General features: G+C 37.6%; 1 protein-coding gene across 1 annotated transcript in view; it reads right to left on the bottom strand.

Moving 5' to 3' along the window:
- The window catches only part of LOC141342283 (hormone-sensitive lipase-like), a 44,479-nt gene that overhangs the window by 9,782 nt on the left and 11,809 nt on the right, over positions 1–22,888 (bottom strand). Inside the window, exons 3-10 of the mRNA XM_073846703.1 lie at positions 22,104–22,388; positions 19,709–19,799; positions 18,599–18,744; positions 12,163–12,348; positions 11,343–11,495; positions 8,042–8,186; positions 4,196–4,423; positions 2,485–2,625 (exon numbers count right to left, since the gene is read on the bottom strand). Of these exons, the coding sequence (XP_073702804.1) occupies positions 2,485–2,625; positions 4,196–4,423; positions 8,042–8,186; positions 11,343–11,495; positions 12,163–12,348; positions 18,599–18,744; positions 19,709–19,799; positions 22,104–22,388 (1,375 nt within the window). The remainder of the gene's footprint in view (positions 1–2,484; positions 2,626–4,195; positions 4,424–8,041; positions 8,187–11,342; positions 11,496–12,162; positions 12,349–18,598; positions 18,745–19,708; positions 19,800–22,103; positions 22,389–22,888) is intronic.

The raw sequence follows: 22,888 nt of genomic DNA, 5'->3' as shown, positions 1-22,888 counted from the left end.
AATAAACTGGAAAAAAAAGAAATCCCTGGACCCATACAGAATGCAAATATGACAAAAGGCAATATGAGAAAGTAAAGAAAGGAGTACAAATGGGCAGAGGGTAGCAATTTTAAGCACAAGGGGTGGGGGTTTATAAAGACCCTCACACAGACATTGGTGGAGGCTGTTGGCGAGGAAACAGTTGCCAGGGAGAGGTAAGGCATGTGACTGGCTGATGTGAAGAGTGTGTGTGTGGCATTAAACAGACACCCAGGAAAATATTAGGCCCTTTTAAACTATACAAAAAATACAAAAAAGACATAAACATACAACTGACAGACGCACCAGCCACAACACAGCTGTATCGCTCATAGCCATAATCTTGTGCAAAACTATTCTCAGCAATGTTAGTATAGTGAATAATGAATTCATGGTCATCATGAGGCAATTAGAAAGCTTTGTGTTGTGTGACACACCACACTAATGATGCCTTTTAGCCACACCGCATTGACATCCTGCACAGCCTACTCTTTCTCTCTCTGTGTGAGCTAATGAACTCAAATGATATGAGATCTGGGGTTGATAGTAGTCCATTTAAACCATTGACTTTAAACCGACGGGCATTTGGCACAACAGAGTATGTGAAGCCATTACAAAGAGCTTTGTTTGAGATGGATATTTTCAGCTTTTCAGTTCAGCTGTGCGACTACGCAATCAAAAACGCAATAAAAATGAACTGAGAAAGAATAAAAATGCAGAGACAATCAGAGCTGAGCATTTGCGACAATTGTGTGAGAAATGCGAAATATACTGGTACCATATCAGCCATCAGCCAATATGATATTTAGATTACCTTTGCATCATCTAAAACTCACTTGAAGTTCATTTAAAAAAAAAAACAACAACGAATGATCAAATCAGATTGTAATCTTTAGCAAATCTACAATATACATTGTAATGTTGTGATGCCTAAATTGTAGCATTTAAAACGGTTGGTTTTAGTATAGTATAGAATTTTATTGTAATTTTGGAAACACTTTACAATAAGTTTCATTAGTTAACATTAGTTACAGTGCCTTGTGAAAGTATTCATACACCTTCACATTTTGTTTTATTGCTGCCTCATGTTAAACTGCTTTAAATTACTTTTTTTCTCCACATCAATCTACACTCCATACATCATACTGTCAAAGCCAAAAAACATGTTTTTAACATCTTTGCAAATTTATTGAAATAAAGAACTGAAATGATTCTGTTGCATAAGACTGAAATGTAAATGAAAGTTGAAATGTAGCTCAGGAGTAATTCATATTGATTGTAGATAAACTCAATTGAATGGGTATGATTTGGAAAGGCACACACGTCTCAATAAAAGATGTAACAGCTGAAAATGCATATCAGAGCGAAAACCAAGCCCTGAAGTCAAAAAACTGCCTGCAGAGCTCTGAAACAATAGTTCAGAAAAAAATCTGCTGCGTTGTAGATTTACAGAAGCATGTAGTCTCCATTACCCTCAATGAAAGAAGTTTGTAACAACCAGGACTCCCCTAGAGCTGGCCTCCAGACCAAACTGAGCAATTGATGGAGAAGGGCTTTGGTTAGACTGGTGACCAAGAACCTCTAGTGGAGCTCCATGATCATATGTGGAGATAGGAGAAACCTACAGAAGGACAAACATCACTGCAACACTCCACCGATCTGGGCTTTATGGAGGTGTGGCAAGACTCAATCCTCTCCTCAGTGAAGACACATGAAAACACACTTGGAATTTGCAAAAAAGCACCTACAAGGCCCTCAGACTGTGAGAAACAAGATTCTCTGGTCTGATGAACCTCAATTCCAAGCATCATGTTGGAAAACAATGATCAATGAAGGAAACCAGACACTGCTCATCATCATCATCATCAGAATGGCAGCAACCAATCAAAGCAGGGGAGACGGGGTTAAACTACTGGTGATGGAGTACTACGGAGAAGATCATTAAAGGTCAAAGGATTGTCAAGTTAGAAGCAGTTAATACGCAAGTGACAGCTGTGAAGAGAAGCAGGAGGAATGAGGTTGCGGCACCATAGGCAATTCCCCAATGTCCATACATTAGACTTCCAGGTATGATTAATCAGCCTGCTTAGATGACGGATGCAGATTGAACTGGGGCCTCTATTCAAAAGCTTCAGAACTACCACTTTCCACAACACCATCTATGGGTCACGCTCCACAGGCTGGAGAGTGAGTTAGAGAAGCTACCACATATAGCTCTGAACAAATGGCAATTATCACCATGGAGCCAATTATATGAAGCAAAGGAGAGTGCTATGAGGGCTTCGTATGCGTTAATTTAAATCTAATTAAAACTGATCAAATAATTAGCCAGCTGCGCTATTACAAAGGCATCATCATCAGTGTGTGGAGGGGTTATAATCATAAAAAGACACATTGATAAACGTCACTTAGACACTCAGCACAATGAGTTTGAAAATACAATATATCTCAGTCATATACGAGTACCTGCACTCCCTCTGTCCAGCAGAGAATGGATCCAGTTGGAGGCTCCCTGTTTGAAGTCTCGGAGCAGCAGGGCAGTATCTCTCCTCACCATGCTCAAAGTGCTCACCTTCTCCACCTGCTTCTCCACCTGTGGATCTGTGCCTACACACAGCAGAGAAGGACAAAGAAGAAAAAGTAAATAACATACAGTAGGGGGTCCAAATTCCAAATTGAAACTGTGGGAATCAAAACAAACAAACAAACAACCTAAATTAAATTAAAAAAGAAAGAAAGGAAAATAGTCAAAAGTAAAGTTTGAGACATGCATGAGAATAAATTTGTACAAAAAAAAAAAAAAAAAACTTGTACAGCTGTCATTACAGCAAAAAGGCAAAAAACCAAATGCTGAGAAATTCTGATATGTGACCCTGGACTACAAAACCAGTGATAAATAGCACAGGTATATTTGTAGCATTAGCCAAAAATACATTGTATGGGTCAAAATGATACATTTTATGCCAAAAATCATTGGGATATGAAGTAAAGATCATGTTTCATGAAGATATTTAGTACATTTCCTACCATAAATATATCAAAACTTTTTGATTAGTAATATGCATTGCTAAGAACTTAATTTGGACAACTTTTAAGGTCATTTTCTCAATATTTAGTTTTTTTTGCACCCTCAGATTCCAGACTTTCAAATAGTTGTATCTCGGCTAAATTGTCCTATCCTAACAAACCATACATCATTGGAAAGCTTATTTATTCAGCTTTCAGATGATGTATAAATCTCAATTTAAAAAAAACAAAAAAAAAAAAACTTTTGACTGGTTTTGTGGTCCAGGGACACATTGTACAATTTCACGAAATATTATATATTTTGATTCATGTTGTGTTTTAGTTATTTTGATCTGGAGAGGATTTTATTTTTCCAGACAATGTTACCACATTGGACTAAAAATGACCGAAAAGGTACAACCAAAAAATGTTGTTCTATTAATAATAAAAAAATCTATTAATAATAAAATGTTTGGTAGTTTTAAGGGGGTTATTTTTGGTAATCTGGTAAACAAATTATAATATTAATTGTAAATCCTTTTTTTGTTTTTGGTAATATGATTTTTTTCTCCACCTTGTTACACTTGAGCCTACAAAAAATGCTTTTTTTAATCTTTTTATCAACTTGTTTTCTTTCATTTAGCACAGGTTTTTTTAAATTGTTTTTATAACTGATAGATAATAGGCCCACTGATCTGAGTTAATGAACCTCAATTTTTGAATACAAAAGAAATATAAAACCTGTCCTAATTTAAAGAAAACAGGCTGACAAAAGATTAAGAATTAGAACAGAAGAGAGATAGAAAATAATATCCAGTACTTCTTTAACACAACAACAATATTGCTATAGTTCACCTGCAAAGGAAAGAAAATACAAACCGTGGGCTACCGATTTGACTTTACATTACTATGATTGAAAACACTACTAATCGATTCATTTATAACAAAATACAAGCCTATTAATCTATTCCTGACGTGTGTGGCTTCACTTAACTTTACTTGTTGAAATCATTCATCATCATTAAGGTGTCTACACTCCTTAAATTGCGAATATGCTAAACTTTTACCAGCGATAAATTACGCATCGGACCTGACCGTTCCAGCTCGCTAATAACCCAAGTCACAACACAGCACTATTTGTCATAAAATCCTATTATGGCTCCAGACTGACCTGCATAAGCACTGAGGCAGCGTGAGAGCACACTGAGGGGCAATAGAGGGTCCATGAGGGAGAGCAGGCGGGATGGCGAGGCGTACACGGTGAGCAAGGTGGCGGGGTACGCGGCGACGATGCCATCCGGCATGCGCACGCCATGAGCAGCGGCCCGCATCGACACGGTCACACACAGGTTTCCTCCTGCACTGTCACCAGCCAAACACACACGCTCACCAGTCCAACCTGAGAAGGAAAAGAGCCAACAGAAGAGATTTAGGAAGGAATGGAGCAGAAAATGAAGTGCGCAATAGATCAAATAAAAATGACTTAGAGAATCAAGAAGACAAATACACACTATAATTTTCAACTTCAAATGAGGTCGTTGATCTGAGGCACTCTGGTGAGGTTTTCGCACCAAAGACACCCAAAGAGAATTATTAGCGGCGCGTGATCCGCGTCATGATCCCGAGATAGATAGCACAGGTGAGAGAACACTGAATGATGAATATGTTTACGCTGCTGTAGTCAGACCGAGTGTGAGCTGAGTTTCAATAGCCGTCTTTGTTCCCTGTGGGATCTTGACACCAGCACAGCACAACAGTATGACAGATCGTCAAGTCGGCCGATTTCACTTGTCTTGTACCTTAATCAGTTTTCTTAAGGACTAATCAAGTGGCTGAATGACACAATCTTGAAAAAAACCCTATTCATTATTTAAAAAGCAGTCTGGGAGATGGATGATGCAATTACTGTAAACATTGTATTCAGTGTTTCATTAAAGTGGTCATAAAAATAACAAAATTAAATTAATGAAATAAAATAGCTTTGATCTGGCATTCTGGATGGAGCTCCTTTTTCTTTCTTTCTTTTTATTTAAAAAAAAGTGGCTTGGAAAGCAGGTTATGTCACCTCCGATGGGTAAATGTCAACCTCAAAAAAGACAGCAGTCTTGCATGACAAAGCAGCAAGATTTTTGCAAAAATAGTGTTGACAAGTGCTGCCACCTTCCACTGAAAGTAAACTATGAACGTGTGGTTATTTAACACTGTATAATGCATAAAGTCATACAAGAATAGTGTATAAAAGCTTAAAATCAGCATGAAATAGAAATTCGCCCTATTTTATAAATGCATGTATGATCTTAATTTGAACAGTTTATTATTGAATACTTATCTTTTTTTTCCCCCTCACAATATTTAATCAAAATGTCAACTGGAACTTCCAATCTCCAACATCTCACCCAATATATATATATTTTTTAAAAGCTGTTACCAGTTTTAGGGGTAAAGCATTACAAGTTACATAATCAGATTACTTTTTCTAGTAACACATTACTTTTTAATTTACAAGAAAATATCTGAGTAACTTTCTTAAATAAGAAACGCCTGTTACTTTGTTTTCCCATTTATTGACTGACAGCTCTCCTGTCCCCATGTTAAGAGAACTCGGGAGTAAGTCTGTGAGTAAATAACACAATATCCTTTATTTAATCCCGTTTTATTAACCAGTGCTGCTGCTGACCTTTAATTATCTAATTTACCTATACTAATAAGCAAAAATTACTTCAGATAAACATTTGTGCATTTTTTTATTGTTGAACTTTCTTTTCCTGTGTTCTACTGAGCATTTACTTTTCTTTCAGCTTGATGCTACGTTCATATGACAACGATGTAGTCAAAAACTGAAACGTTTTTCTCTTGCATTTTAAAAAAGTTTTACATATACACAACATTTTCAAAACGACTCGCGTTTACACAAATCCACGAAAACTGTCAAAAACTCTGTATTACGTTTGCCAGGCCAGTAGTTATTTGTTAGCACTATTTGTTCACGCTTGCCTTTAAAATTGACACGTACAGCACATTTACATAAGTAACACGTACTACGCACACGCATGACCTCACAAAATTCTATACCTTAACTATACAAGTGTGCCTTATGCATCAGGCGTTTAGCCAACGGAAATTATAACGGTGGCGTTTTTAAAAAAAACTGCACTTTGAAACCCGTTTTCAAAATTATATGTTTTCAGTCCCTAAAATGCCGCTGTCGTGTAAATGAACACTTAAAACACATAAAAAGTTTCCTGTTTTTGGCTAAAAACATTGCGTAAATGGTCCATAAGGCTTATTCATTTCACTTTTAGTTTGAAAGGGCTTTTACATTTGCCAAAAATAGAGCTTTTTATATTTAAAACAAACAAGCCAGACCTGCCCAGATTTTAAAAGTAACTTTCCATAAAAAGTAACTAAGTAATGTAATTAGTTACTTTTTTCAGGGAGTAAAGCAATATTTTATGCATTACTTTTAAAAGTAATTAACTTTCCCCAACACTGGCCGTTACACTCCAATGTATGTCACAATATGGAAAAAAATTATTTATAAGAAACAAACATTAATCACTGTTATACTACAGGGCCGTTGAATGCTTGAATCTGATTGGCTGGCGAACGTTCTAGAAGTGTGCATTATTTTCAGGGAAACGCACGGCGAATGTAGTTCCAGGCAGCTTTTGACCACAATCGCCACACGATTTCAGTTATTTCAAATGTCCTTTCAGCCCAAAACAGCAAAATAACCAAAAGCTACAGTGACACTGGCCAAACTAATAAATACGGTAAACAACAGGATAAAAACGACAGATTATGTCCACAATTTTTCCACAATATTACGTTTTATTATGTACGGAAAGCACAAACTCTATTTCTCGCTCTCTCTCACTCACAGAGGCACACACATACAGTTAGCACTCACGTTAGCATACACGCTAATGTTGTTAGCGCTGCTCTGACGATTAACAACTTAAAAACGACATGACAGTTCTCACAAGCGAGGTAACAACGGCGTGGTCTTGAAGAAAATGGACTTAAAGTTTAACTGTTAGTAGAGACGATCACCTTTGAGAGAGACACAGACTTGAGAGAGGTAATTTACTCTCTCCCCCCTCTCTTTCTGTCCGTCTGCTTGTCTGTCGGTCCATCTAAACCTCATTTTCAACTGCATTATTTTGCTATCAACGGCCCAAGCGTCGTTACTAGGTCTAAAATGACGTTTTGGAACTAGCAACGAAGCTGTTATATGAGCTGCGTAAGAAATTAATCCTACTCACGATAGCACTTTAAGGATAAAAAAACGGACGAATGTCTTCAAATATATAATTTGATCGATGTCTTGAGGTGTGGTAACTGTAGTATAAGCGGAATAATTGACTTCGGGCCGTAGAATTCTACGAAAATAATGCACACCCGAGGTGGAACGGCCACTCCGCTTCGCGTCGTGACCGCATCACCACCTCGGGTGTGCATTATTTTTTAAGAATTCTACAGCCCGTCGCCAATTATTCCTTACATAATATCAAAGTCTCTTTAAGGCAAGTCATGTCACTCGGCGGCCATCTTTGAAACGCCTCTCGGGCATACAAGTGCAGCTCCTATCTGTTTGAATGGGGAAACATCAAAGTCTCCAAAACTGTTCACCAAGCTTACGATTAAATTTCATATTTTAAATCTTCAAAGAAATCCAACAAGAACTGCCTCATAAATATGGTTCCTTGTGCTCCAATAGCATGAAAAAACGCTTATTTTTCCGGCTAGATGAGCCAGTGCGCATGCGCAGTACTGAGCGCACGTCTTAGAGCGCCGATTGTTTCTATAGCAACCGGGACTTCTAACGGCAGCTGCAGTGACGCGCTGACTTTTCTAATCAACGATTGGCACTTTCACTAAGAAGGCGGGGCTTCGCGGCCATAATGAGCGTTGCATTTTTCCCCATTCAAAACTACACAAGTGACATGTCTTGGGTATTCTATAGTCTTTGATAATATGTAATCAGGAAGTTTAAAGACGGGGCGGTTTCTCTCACCTAGCAGGTTGTGGTTCTTGATGGCCCAGCAGTAGGCGTAAAAACATTCCTCCAAAGCCCGAGGAAACGGAGCTTCAGGGGCCAAAGAATAGTCCACCGAAAGGACGGGGGCATTCAGGTCTTGAGACCAGCTCCTCAGATACGGCTGGAGGGTAAGAAAGAGAGAGAGAGAGAGACAGAAATTAAGAATCAAAACTGCTACATTTTTAGGGTTTGGAATTTATAGGCAATCTAGAAAATCAATACCAGGATTTCCAGGTTTAGTTCTTTCTTCCTTTTGTTTTTCTTACTTTATGGTTTGGTATTTGTTTGGTTTAATGTCAAAATGGACAATTCTTTATATTTTTTATAGAATGCTAGTCTGTTTCAGTCAGAAATACATCACAATAGGGAAGAAAAATTGGTTACAATTTCCAGATCATGTTGACTATGTTTACCTTAATTTACTCTCTTAACCGATGGGCCCCAATCCTCAATACCACACTATATGTGACCCTGGACCACAAAACCAGTCATAAGGGTCTATTTTATGAAATTGAGATTTATACATCATCTGAAAGCTTTCCATTGATGTATGGTTTGTTAGGATAGGACAATATTTGGTCGAGATACAACTATTTGAAAATCAGGAATCTGAGGGTGCAAAAAATAAATAATATTTAATATATAAATGAATAAAGTTCTTAGCAATGCATATTACTGAACAAACATTTAGTTTTAATAAATTTACACTAGGAAACTGCCTTGTTCAAAGATATGTTCATGAAACATGATTTTTACTTAATATCTTAATAATTTTTGGCATAAAAGAGAAATCAATCATTTTGACCCATGCAATGTATTTTTGGCTGTTGCTACAAATATACTCGTGCTACTTAAGACTGGTTTTGTGGTCCAGGGTCACATCAAATATGTAGTATGTCCAAATACGCAGCATTCAGTAAGCAAAAATACCCAGATTACCATAATATTTTTAAGTATTATCTTAATTATAAACACACACTTTTTTGTAGTGAAAACAGTTTTACCATTTAATGCACGTTGTATAGCTTTTTAATAATGAACCAGAATTCTCACCAATTGGCTTACTTCCGTGTTAAAGAATAAGGTGGATAGTGTACATTATTAATATGACTTCTTATTATGGCTGTAATTTAAGGGTGTGTTAACAAAGTATTTCTAGCATTGCGGACTGATGGCAAAGATCCACATTTTCAAATCCTGAACTGCTTTCCCAGGTCTCACCCCTAATTCCTCTCTGAATCCTGACATCCTGTAGTTTCCACCTTTAAGACAGTGGTTCAGTGTGGCTGCACTGCTGAAAAGAGCCTGAATTATGGTCCTCAACACTAAATGTTGACTTCAAGTAGCTTCTGTCACCCCGAATACACGCCTGACAGCACCTCACCATGCATTTACGTAAGAGAAAACACTTACGGAATGAACATATTTCTTCTCAGATATTTCAGTCTCTTTACCATTTTTTTCCTCATTCTCCCTCTCTCAGTTTTGTTTTGTAGTTTAAAAGACCTAATGTGTGCTGACAGGCGTCAAAACATGTTGCTCTGACTGCCAGTTACATCTCATATCAACGTGTCCATTGTTGAGTGGCGCTCGTTCAAGCAGCTAATGCATTGTCGAGAACGCAGGCTCCCGCTGGTGAGTGTTTATGTGAAGGTGAATTTTGCATGAGAGATATGATACTTTAACAGAGTAGCAGTCTCATACTTTGCACAAGAGACTGGACACAACTGAACGCAATGACCAATATCTTATTCCGCTTGCCAAGAAGCTGCTCTGCATAATACTCAACAGAAGAGGCACTATTTAAAACCACAAAATGAATGCTCAGACATAGAGGTGGGACCCTGGGTGACTGCAGTAAATGTCTGAAGTAATAAAGTATTCAAAATTTAAAGAAACATCTCATGAGCAACTTATCATTATGATGTATACTGTAGTATCTTGGTTTTTCTTCAACTATGGATACCTAAGTCAAAATTACGAGACACAAACTTTTATTTGCAAGGAAAAAGGTTAGAATTGCGATATACTAACTCAGAATTGTGAGGGGAAAAATCAGAATTCCAAAATACAAACTCAGAATTTCGAGAAAAAATCTGAATTGAGAGATAGAAACTCCAATTTGCGAGAAAAAAGTTTGAATTGCAAGATACAAACTCGGAATTGAGAGTGAAAAAAGTCAGAATTGTGAGATACAAATCAGAATTGAGAGAAAAAAGGTCAAAATAGCAAGATACAAACTCGGATTTGTGAAGAAAAAAAGAGTCAGAATTGCAAGATACAAACTCTGAATTGCAAGGAAAAAAGTCCGAATTGCAAAATACAAACTCGGAATTACAGGGGGAAAAATTCAGAATTGTGAGATACAAACTCGCATTTGTAAGAAAAAAAATACAGAATTCCGAGATACATTTCGGAATTGTGAGATACAAACTTGCATTTGTAGGGGAAAAAGTCAGAGTTCCGAGATACAAACTCAGAATTGCGACATACAAACTCGAATTTGCAAGAAAATCATTCAGGAATCCAAGATACAAATTGCAAAGAATCGGAATTGCAAAGAATTGTGAAGAAAAAAAGTCACATTTGTGAGAAAGAAGTCAGAATTCTGAGATACAACTCGGAAGTGCAAGGAAAATGGTCAGAATTCCGAGATATAAACTCGGAATAGCAAGGAAAAAAAGTCTGAATTGAGAAATACAAACTCGGAATTGCAAGGGAAAAAAGACAGAATTGCAACCTACAAACTTGGAATTGCGAGGGAAAAACTAGAATTGCGAGATACAAATTGGAATTGAGAGGGGAAAAGTCAGAATTGCGAGATACAAACTTGCATTTGGGAGAAAAAAAGTCAGAATTCCGAGATACAAACTCTGAATTTTGAGGAAAAAAGTCAGAATTGCGAGATAAAACTCGCATTTATGAGAAAATATCTGATTTGCGAGCTTGTATCACAATTATGCAATTTTGATAATAAAAGTTGGAATTGAGAAATAAAAAATATCTTTTTACCGGCTTACACTGTTATCACATTAGTAAAGAACTGTGAGACTGTCTTTTTTTTTTTTAATCATATATTAAATATAGCAATATGTTATGTTTGTTTATTACACTGTTTCACTTTTATGTATTTCCAAGCCTCGTATGATATTCTGTTTTTATTTTATAAGGAGCAAATCATATTCCAGGTGGCTTAAATGTAACAGTTCTGTCTGATTCAAGTTAGGATGAAAAAGGTGGTGTATGGAAAATATAAGGAGAAAGAGAAAAAATATACCTCATGTGATTTGGAAGTCTGTGCCACAAATCCTCCTCCATGGAAGTGCAAGACCAGCCATGGAGAAGGAGGACTGCGCTTTGTCTTCAGGCCCAAAGAAAGAGATATCGCGTTCCCTTCGGAGCGACACAGTGCTAGTAATTTCTCACTGTCCTGAAAACACAAATGGATTATAACCACCGTAACAATAAAGAACAACATAATTAAAATTTTAAAAGATTAATTAATTACAACACAACTTCTGAACAATACTTATTTTGAATATCTTTGAAGCTCTGTGCCCCACACAAAGGCAAAAACTCTCATTTAGACAAGAGACGAGTAATTAAACGCTACAGACGTGCGGCTCTTAAACATGTTTATGCTGCAGCTGGATCAATAGGAGTTCAAAGGGTGTGAAGCAAAGTCAAGTAGGCTTTTTTTTAAACACCATTACATCTAAGTCATCTACATTGCATCCAATTCAAGTCCTCCCGTGATACCGAGAGGTATATAAGGAATTAAAGGGGTTTAAGTAAAGGATAAAAAGGAGAACGAGTCAAGCTCAAGCACTTTATTTAGCTAAGCACAGCGCATTACGACTGCCGGTGCTTTTATTCATTCCTCACTATCTGTGCATATTTTTTTTTTTTTTTTTTTTGACAAGATAAGAGCATGTAGATTGGAAAATTGACTCTCTTTGAAGAAAAGAGAATTCAAAATATAACTGAAAAGTTATATTTTGAGCTTATGTGAGGACAAGGAAAGAGATGTAAGCGAGAGATGATTATGATTCAAGACTGATTAAGACTGTAAATGACATTAGTGTGAACTGCTGTACCTGTCCTTCTCTCAGCTCATATGAGATCAATCTCATCTGCACAGGACCCGGGCCAATATGAGCTGCAGGAGGAGACACAGTCACCGTGTGGGTGGGATCTGCCACCAATGGCAGGTCAAAGGGCATGGGGAGAACAGAAAGAGCTCGATTCACCTTCACCTGTGTGGCTGTCATAGACACCAGACTCTTGAGAGAGACAGAGAGAGATGAAATACAGCACAGATTAATTTCAGTTGCATTACTATGTGAATTGTACTTTGCAATATGAGAACTTGGACAGGTTACAAGTACTCAGTGTACAATCTGATCAGCTGTTGCTACTGTAGATTGTTAAGTATTTTTAAAAAAAACACTTGTGCAAGTTGAGTATGTCAATAGGGTTTTATTACTCAAGGGAATTGCTTTTAACTATTCTGATGCCTGATCTATGAGTGTACTGCGAAGTAGGGCAAAAAATAATAATTTGGGGATTATTCTGACTGAGGAATATTGCAATTCAAACTGCAATATTCCTGCCGCTAGGATATCAAGACGAAAAAGTTTGCCCATACTCTGCTGTCAGAACTATTTAAATGTGTTGAAACTTTAGAAACTTTTGGGGAAAAAACTTCTCTCAGTTGAGACAAACGTGAACCGAATAAAAATGCCAAACCCACAATGGGCCTAAAATTTAAAAGCAGAATTTTTTGGTCCACTTTAGTTGTAAAAGGGATTTAGTTGGAAATTAACTTATTTTGTCCACCACTATGGGCATTAATGAATTATCATCATTACTGTAAAATTACAGTGATAATGTCTCTGGCATAATTTCTTCACTTACATGCAGATTTTTTTTCTTGTTATCTGAAAGAAAATCAATTTGCATGGAAGCCCATTTCCACCACTGAATTAAAAATTTTAAAAAAGGTAATTGCGACTTTTTCATTTCACCGTTCTGACTTTTTTCCTCAGTCAGAATTCCAAGACAAACTTAGAATTGCGAGGAAAAAAGAATTGCGAGACAAAAACTCAGAATTGCAAGGAAAAAAGTATTGTGAGATACAAACTCAGAATTGCAAGGAAAAAAGTCAGAATTGCGAGATACAAACTCGGAATTGCAAGGAAAAAGGTCAGAATTACAAGATACAAACTCGGAATTGCGAGGAAAAAAGAATTGCAAGATACAAACTTGCATTTGCGAGGAAAAAAGTCAGAATTGGAAGATACAAACTCGGAATTTCGAGCAAAAAAAGGCAGAATTGCAAGATACAAGCGAGGAAAAAAAGAATTGCGAGATACAAACTTGCATTTGAGAGAAAAAAAGTCAGAATTGTGAGACACAAACTCGGAATTGCAAGGAAAAAGGTCAGAATTACAAGATACAAACTCGGAATTACAAGGAAAAAAGAATTGTGAGATACAAACTTGCATTAGAGAGAAAAAAAGTCAGAATTGTGAGATACAAACTCGGAATTTCAAGGAAAAAGGTCAGAATTACAAGATACAAACTCGGAATTGCGAGGAAAAAAGAATTGCAAGATACAAACTTGCATTTGCGAGGAAAAAAGTCAGAATTGGAAGATACAAACTTGGAATTTCGAGCAAAAAAAGGCAGAATTGCAAGATACAAACTCGGAATGGCGAGGAAAAAAAGAATTGCGAGATACAAACTTGCATTTGAGAGAAAAAAAGTCAGAATTGTGAGGTACAAACTCGGAATTTTAAAAAAAAAGTCAGAATTACAAGATACAAACTCGGAATTGCGAGAGAAAAAAAGAATTGCAAGATGCAAACTTGCATTTGCGAGGAAAAAAGTCAGAATTGTGAGATACAAACTCGGAATTGCAAGGAAAAATTCAGAATTACAAGATACAAACTCGGAATTGCAAGGAAAAAAAGAATTGCGAGATACAAACTTGCATTTGAGAGAAAAAAAAAGCCAGAATTGGGAGATACAAACTCGGAATTGTGAGAAAAAAAAGAATTGCAAGATACAAACTTGCATTTGCGAGGAAAAAAGTCAGAATTGTGAGATACAAACTCGGAATTGCAAGGAAAAATTCAGAATTGCAAGACACAAACTCGGAATTGTGAGAAAAAAAGAATTGCAAGATACAAACTTGCATTTGCGAGGAAAAAAGTCACAATTGTGAGATACAAACTCGGAATTGCACGGAAAAATTCAGAATTGCAAGATACAAACTCGGAATTTCGAGCAAAAAAGGCAGAATTGCAAGATACAAACTCGGAATTACAAGGAAAAAAGAATTGTGAGATACAAACTTGCATTAGAGAGAAAAAAAGTCAGAATTGTGAGATACAAACTCGGAATTTCAAGGAAAAAGGTCAGAATTACAAGATACAAACTCGGAATTGCGAGGAAAAAAGAATTGCAAGATACAAACTTGCATTTGCGAGGAAAAAAGTCAGAATTGGAAGATACAAACTTGGAATTTCGAGCAAAAAAAGGCAGAATTGCAAGATACAAACTCGGAATGGCGAGGAAAAAAAGAATTGCGAGATACAAACTTGCATTTGAGAGAAAAAAAAGCCAGAATTGGGAGATACAAACTCAGAATTGTGAGAAAAAAAAAAAAAGAACTGCAAGATACAAACTCAGAATTTATAGCAAAAAAAGGCAGAATTGCGAGATACAAACTCGGAATTATGAGAAATTCTAAATTCTAAATAGCTAGTTTAAATTTCAATTCTGAGAAAAAAAGTCCATTGTTATTCCGATTTTTATCTTAAAGGTCCCATATTGTACACATTTCTGGAGGTTTATTTTAGTTGCTGATGTCCTTAAGAATATATATTTACGGTATAAGTGCCAAAATCCATCTCAATATATTTTTACAGCTCCTTTTTTAGGAGCTCTGTCAAAAACAGGTCGATTTTGGCCCATCTAATTAATATTCATGAGCCTCTCTTCTGATTGGCCTGTTGTTTTCTGAGTGACGCACAGCCAGGCCAATCACAGGTAACTACGGTCATGTATCGTTGTAGCCGAACCCAGAGCCATAGAGAGAGCCTAGCCTGCTGATACTCAACAAGATATTTCAGAATGATCATTAATGTTTTTTCTTTTTCAAACACCGAATGCAGTAGCTACATAACTGTTGCTTTAGTAAAGCCCCTTTCACAATGCGCGCTGATTCTGGAAAATTACGGGAATGAGCGCTGTGTGAACAAAAGCCAGAACCATAAAGGCAGTGTTGTAGTGATGTTGCACGCTACCCTGCGACTCTTCACGACAAAAAAATATGTGCAAAGTGGAATGAAGCAGCGATCAGACAGAGCCAGCTCCGCACTATCAGCGCTGAAGCACAGTTTGTTCAGGTTAGTTTCAGTTTAGTGAAACGTATGCGTGGCATTACATCTCACATCCAAACGTCACATGTCTTTATGGGTTGTGTGTAAAGCACGCACAGATTCCGGAAAACAACTGTGAATGAACCAAATTAAACAATTCCGGAAAAAAATCATGGGACACATTATCCGTGTATTTACCGGAATCGCTGTGTGAAAGAGGCTGAAGTTGACATGCCACTGGTCTCTTATATTCACGTTGTTCTGAAGCCTGTGCAATGATGTAGTTTCGACATCTATATAGGGCTGTCGCGGTTAAGGAATTTCCCTTGCGGTAATTTTGAGTGGCTCAGTAGCGCGGTATGCGGTATTACCGCCATATATATATATTATATATATATATATATATATATATATATATATATATATATATATATATATATAAAATTGTGTGTAGGCTGTTACAATGTAAGGTCATATTCAGAAATCAATAAACCGAAACCAAATCGCGTTGATACATAAAGTGAAGTAAACAGTACTTACATAGAAACCTAGCCAGAAAGAAATGCAAATTTTGAAGAAAAATGTCAGACATATTTAGAGGCTTTGCATCTGAAATCTTCGTACATCAGTTAGCGCGCACCCTCGAGTCTGACTGGACAAGAGACTTTGTCAGTATTTCACCTGCGTGTTCTAGGCGAGCTGTCAGTGAGTGCAGTTTCATTTTTACGCCACAAGATGGAGGCAAGAGACTATTATCTTTGAGTAAGTCTTTAAACGTTCATTCAACTACACGTTCAAAAACGCTTATTTATTCAAAGAGAGACGTAATGAAACACGAAGTTGAAATCATTTTAACTTTAATCGCCACTTTTAAAGGCTCAGCTGACCAGCAGAGCATCGATGTTAAGACAGATTTCACTTTCCTTGGACATGACAAGCTAGTTTCACATACATACCTGACTCGGTCTGAGACAGACGCAGGTAATCGCACATGCTCAGTCGATCTCTCTCTCATTCGCTGTCTGTTTAGGCTTGTTAAGTGCATATCTACTGAGCCTCATAATAGACACATTATGTTATCATTACTAACTTATTATTAATTTAATATTCAGCACACAGGCATTAAGTGAGAAGGGCAAATCCTTAGGAAAAAAGAAAACAGGCAAATATCGCGGTTGCTGCGGTTGTTGCATTCCTCTGCGGTTATGCTTGTCAATAGCGCGGTATTACGATATTGCGGTTATCGCGACAGCCCTACATCTATAGACTGAACAGGGTTTTCTAGATTAGTTTCCGTGTTGTTGTTGCTTAGCAATGTTATGGACACGATATTGTCTGGGTTTGACAAAAGGAGGGTGGGACGGTGGTTGGTGCTGGGGGTGGTGACTGAAGGCGGTGACTGAGTAGATCGGACGTCACATCGTTACGGAAGTCACAGCGGCTCGTGAAAATGAACAGCTACTTTAAGCAGGCTGTGTGCAGTTTACTGTGGATTAGGGATGGCGAAAACTAAAAAATTTCTTGACCGACCACCGAGCCTCATTAGCCGGTTGAAACCGGTTAACCAATTAGTTTAAAATATGGTACGCTATTTGAAATAACAGCCATTTCCAGCCGCGCCTGCAATTTCGCAACTCTGTCGCATCTGGCCGCGATTACACCGAACGCGTCTTTTAGTTCTAAAAACGCGAGGCGCACAGCACTGCCTTTTTTTGGTGACTTTTAATAAAAGAGCGTGCTGCGTTTTTTTTATGTTGCTAAGCAACGACCAAAACAACTGTCCTGTCAGTCAAATCAAAGGATTATAGCGCGAGCGCTCTAAAATCTTAGTTTTATGCTGTTAAGTAAACTGTCATATTAGCAGAAACCCTAAATAATACAGCTCCGGGTTACCCACGATAGACACAAAAGGTTTCTCCTCTATTTCTTGCAGTCTCCGGACTTTTTAAGCAACCGTAAAATTCCGTCACCACAACAGAAGGCCCGCCTCTCCATTCATTCGATTGGAAAAGAACGCGAATGACGTTGGGCGTTTTTCCCATAGATGTATATATATCTATGGTTTTTCCGCTCAGAGTTGATTTTTTTTTTTCAACTTCACGCGCTCAGAGCGCTCCTGCAAAAACGCGGGGCGCAGCAGGCGGTGAAAACGCGAGGCGCCTGGGACGCAGCAGCGCGTAGAACGCTCACTGCCAACAGAAAACCATTCAAAAGAGGCGCCTCCATCTGCAAAAACGCGTTCGGTGTGATCGCGGCCTCTCTCTGCCGCTCTGCCTCCCGCACACACACACACACACACACACTGCCACTCACGTCACTTTTTTTAAAATCCCCTACAGCGCGAAACATGAGTCCCGCAAACGCGGCGCCGAAGAGCTTGTTGTATGTAATCGTAGGACAAATGGCTCCTTAGTTTCAAATGGTTTGGGTACAAGGTGATCGCTTTGAAAATAAAGGCGTTTGTCTAGGTTAGAAGCTCATTTGAAACATTGCCACGGCTCATTTAAGAAAATGACAGCTCCGAAGAGACGCCGCTTTAGTTTCGGTAGTGCTAACCATATTAAAGAAAGATGATGATCATCATCACCTTATCGGTTACCACTGAAATGTAGATGTAATGTATTTCCAAATCTAAGCCCATCTTATGCGGATTGTTGCCTAATAGACTGCAACATGATAAAACCAATGGATAAAACAGGCACCTTCAGAATGCGTAAAAGACGCACTGGCACTTTTTTTTTTAACCGACTACCGACAACTTTGACCGGTTAACGTTGATACGGTCAACCACCGGTCAAACGGTCATCGGTTAACATCCCTACTGTGGATTGACTGTTTTGAAACTCATATGGTAGTTACATAGCCCCTAGACCTCAGTTATCATGAAAAAAGCCAGGAAATTTCGATTTTGACAATATGGGACCTTTAACAATTGCGAATGTATATCTCACAATTCTGAGAAAAAGTCAGAATTGTGAGATAGAAAGTCACAATAACCTTATTTTTTATTAATTAGTGGAAACAGGCTTCCATAAATTTGAGATGTGACCTTGTGTGTTTAAAACAGAAGGTCATACTTCAAATCGATTTTCTTTCAAATAACTGTGTTGCCATATTTAAAACTGGCTGGATAGTTAATACTAACTGATAGAATTTCAGTCTCCGTTAGGTTCCAGAAAGTCTTCCAAAAATGAACATCCAGGTTCTGAGTGATGCGTTCATACTCCTGACCTCTCAGTTCAGGGTCAATGGCATACTTCCCAGAGGTCAGGAAAGAACTGGCTGCTACACCTGAGAGAAACACAAACAAATAGACAGTTAGACGAATTGCTGTCTAGTGTCTACATACAGCAACTGGCATATCATACCAGAGGATCATACTTAGATGAAAAAACAGAGAGGAAAGACATGAAAGTGGGTTCCCAATCAACAGAAACAGACAGATAACCACCCAGAAATTGCATCATCTTACCTTAACAAACATGCATGAGCAAGTTTATTATTTAAAAACATCAATAGACAGGAAAAAAAGAACTGATCTGTAACCAGTCATGATTTTTCTGTTCTAATGCTAAAATTCAGCATATGAACTAGGGGTGGGAAGAAAAAAAATCTCATGCACTGCAATTCTAAATTGATTCTAAAAACTTCAGGATTGATCCACATTAGCTTTTTCCTATATATGTGCAATGGCACTTGTGCGCACTAGAGAGTCTGTATTTCAGTCTTTTCTCTTCTTAAGAGTCAGTTATGATTTAAAGACAGCACAAAACACCTGGTATGTTAAAACAGATCTGTGCATTAGTGTGAATGCAGCCTATTAAACCTGCCATCTGTCATCAGTAATAATCAATCAGCAATATAATATTTCTTTATAATAAGAAAAAAAAAATCAAGATCAAGAATGGTGCCTAAAAATACCCACCCCTAGTAGGAACAGGCACTGACCATCTCTCTATAGGAAACAGGATAATCTACCAGCAGCATAGATGACAGGTTTGGGAAGGACAGAAATTTCTCTCATCCATACTGCCCTCTGTGAGAGCTACTCACCATATGGAGCAATATCTCCTGCCTCCACTAGGGTGCAGCATTGAGCACGAGAGACAATATTAGAATGCATTTTGTGTCTTAAATTAACAGGAAAACCTGCTGTGCAGACACTCACAAAGATAAAGTAGTGTGAAACACATAAATCAAGAGGTATATAAAAAAAGCTTTATTGGGGCATGCTGAACGTGACAGCTCTACTGACCTATTCCTGACTGATGCTTCTTGTAGTTGTCTCCGAAGGCAACAAGGCTAATAGCAATTGACTGCAGGCATGGACGGATGGCAGGAGTAAACTAAAAAGGAACGACAACAAGATATTCAGGTGAATAAAACAAGAAACAGATGGCACCCAAAAAAAAAGCAAAAACAAGAATACTGTGAAATTATTATTTTTATATATATTTTAAAAAATTGTTACTTATTCCTGTGATGGCAAAGCTAAATTTTTAGCAATCATTACTCTAGTCTTTAGCGTCACATGATCCTTCAGAAATCATACTAATATGCTTATTTGGTTTGAATTGGAAGCATTTCTTATTATTATCATCAATGTCAAAAATGAAGAAATAGCATTAATTGTACACTTTTGAACAGCAGTTGAAGAAGATTTTTATTAATCAGATCAAGTATAATCAATGTAACTATAGCCATTTATCAGATCAAGTATAATCAATGTAACTATAGCCATTTATGCATCAAGCTACTATTCTGCCCTCCAAAGGCAAAGCGCAGTAACTACGCATTTGTTCAAAATTGAGTTCAGGCTTAAAATGACTTTGTGACAACTGTTTTGTCTTGTGGCAAAGTCTCCTGGTTCAATTTTGTCCCAGAGAAACAAGAGTGTTTCAGAGAAACAAGAGTGTCAACATGTTTGACTAGTTGGCGTAAAAACTTTAAAGGCATTTTTCTCAGTTTCAGTGTTGGCGTAGTTACTGCACTTTGCCTTTGGAGGGCAGTATTATAATCATGTATTGCCTGTGTATAAGGAGATCTAGGCCTACATCACAAGGTCTTCTGGAAATGAACAGACATACATTGTATGCCTGCATCACAAGGTTGTAGCACTCTGGAAATATATGTATGAAATGTATAGAACACGCCTAGAAGAAAACTGTATAAAAGAGCCAACAGAAAGAGACCCGACAGATTCTCCTGCAGGGTCTCTCGGCATTGTTACTTTCTTAATAAAGTCTCATCTTCTGGCTTCAAAACCCCAAGACTTGTGTGATCCTTGAAAGCAACGAGGGGAAAACCACCTCACAGTGTGTATATATTTTCACATATTCACATGTTGTATATTGCTCTTTTTATAATCTGTGTCGTTTTGTCACTGTCATTCTGTAGCACTGTGGAGATTCTGTCACTAAAACAAATTCCTAGTATGTGTAAACATACCTGGCAATAAAGCTCATCCTGATTCTGATTCTGATGTCTGTGTGTCTGTCAATGATTTCTGAAGGATCATGTGAGTAATGGAGTAATGGTTGTTAAACAAAATCTGCTTTGTCATCACGTCATCACATTTATTCAAATAAAACAGTTATTTTAAATTGTAATAATATTTCACAACATTACTGATTTTACTGTATTTTTAAACAAATACATTCAAACACGGTGTCAGTTATTTCTATCATTTGCTGAGGTGTATCAGCAGGAAATATCAGTTTACATTTCCAAACATTCATTTTGCCATTAATTGTAATAATCTAGTCTGATTTTTGTTTGCACAAGGAGTCTGACAACAGCCAGTGCTCCAAACAGAGATCTGATCTCATCATTATCCATAACAAACTGAGACAGACTAAATCCAGAAGAACTGTGGCAATGCCTCCAAGATGCTTCAAGAAACCTACCTGCAAAGCTACAGTACTGTTAAAAGTTTTAGGCACTTGTGTAAAAATGCTGTAAAATGAGGATGCTGTCAAAAATAATGCCATAAATAGATTTTCTTTATCAATTAACTTCTATTAACTAAATTAAATCAACATTTGGTGTGACCGTCCTTTGCGTTTAAAGCAGCTTTTGCCCTAGGTGCACTTGCGCAAAGTTTTTCAGGTAGCTTTGCAGGTAGGTTTCTTGAAAGATGCTGGAGACATTGTCACAGTTCTTCTGGATTTAGTATGTCCCAGTTTGTTCTGCTTCTTCATGTCATTCCAGACAGACTGGATGATGATGAGATCAGATCTCTGTGTGGAGCACTGGCTGTTGTCAGACTCCTTGTGCAAACAAAAATCACTGGACTATTACAATTAATGGCAAAATGAATGTTTGGAAATGTAAGCTAAAATTCTCTACTGACAAACCTTAACAAAAGATAAAAAATTACAGATTTAAAACCATTTTCTAATAATCTGGCCACCACCATTCCAAACTTCTGGCTGGCAGTATGTATATTAAAATGTTTCAAATGTAAACATTGATGTCTTGTTACATTATAAAAACACATATGGAAATAGTTCTTTTGGATTTAGTTCTTATATAGGACATTTTGAATCCATTCGCCAACAACAACTGAAATAACTTCGGATTTCAACCGTACTGTAGAAACGTGACAATCATTTGTCAATGAAATCCTGTGTGCTTATAAACAAACGCACCTGAAATCCAACACAGCGACCGTAGAAGCAGCCCTTGTGCATAGAGGCATACTCTCTCAGGAAGCTTTGACTGAGGCCACTTTCCTCCTGGAAGAAGAGGTTGCCGTGGCTGTTATCATGAAGCAGTCTCTGAGCTAGATAGAGCAGCGCCCTGAGCTGACACAGAGCGCTACAGTACGCCTCTATCTCTGCCGCATTGTGGCTTGCGCGGAAAAAGATGCTTCGCCTGTTGGATGTGATATAGCGACCTTTGTGGATGATGTGGAGGAGGCAACAGCGCACCACCTGCGGAAGAAGAAGACAAAGAGTGAGATGAGGAGGCAACAGCGCACCACCTGCGGAAGAAGAAGACAAAGAGTGAGATGAGGTCTGAATGGAGGGGTATCCTTTCTTTTTTTTAGAAAATGACCAATCGTTTTACTAGATAAGACCCTTATTCCTCTGAGAGCCATTTGAAGCTGCATTGAAACTGCAATTTGGACCTTCAACATGTTGGCTCTCACTGAAGTCTATATGGAGAAAAATCCTTGAATGTTTTCCTCAAAAACCTTAAATTCTTTTCAACTGAAGCATGAAAGACATGAACACCTTGGATGAAATGTGGGTAATTAAATTATTAAGAAATGTTATTTTGGAAGTAAACTAATCCTTTAACTGTGATGACTAACTGCTGAAAATGATGCACTGGGAGCAGCTATTTTTAGCAGGGTAGAAACCAAAAAATGGGAGGAAACGCACATGTCTTCTCTTGCCCTCAAGCTAACTCATTAAAATCATAAAAATTG

This window comes from Garra rufa, chromosome 9 (genome assembly GCF_049309525.1).
Source record: "Garra rufa chromosome 9, GarRuf1.0, whole genome shotgun sequence".
Lineage (NCBI taxonomy): Eukaryota > Metazoa > Chordata > Actinopteri > Cypriniformes > Cyprinidae > Garra > Garra rufa.
This window is presented reverse-complemented; position numbering and strand designations above follow the sequence as displayed.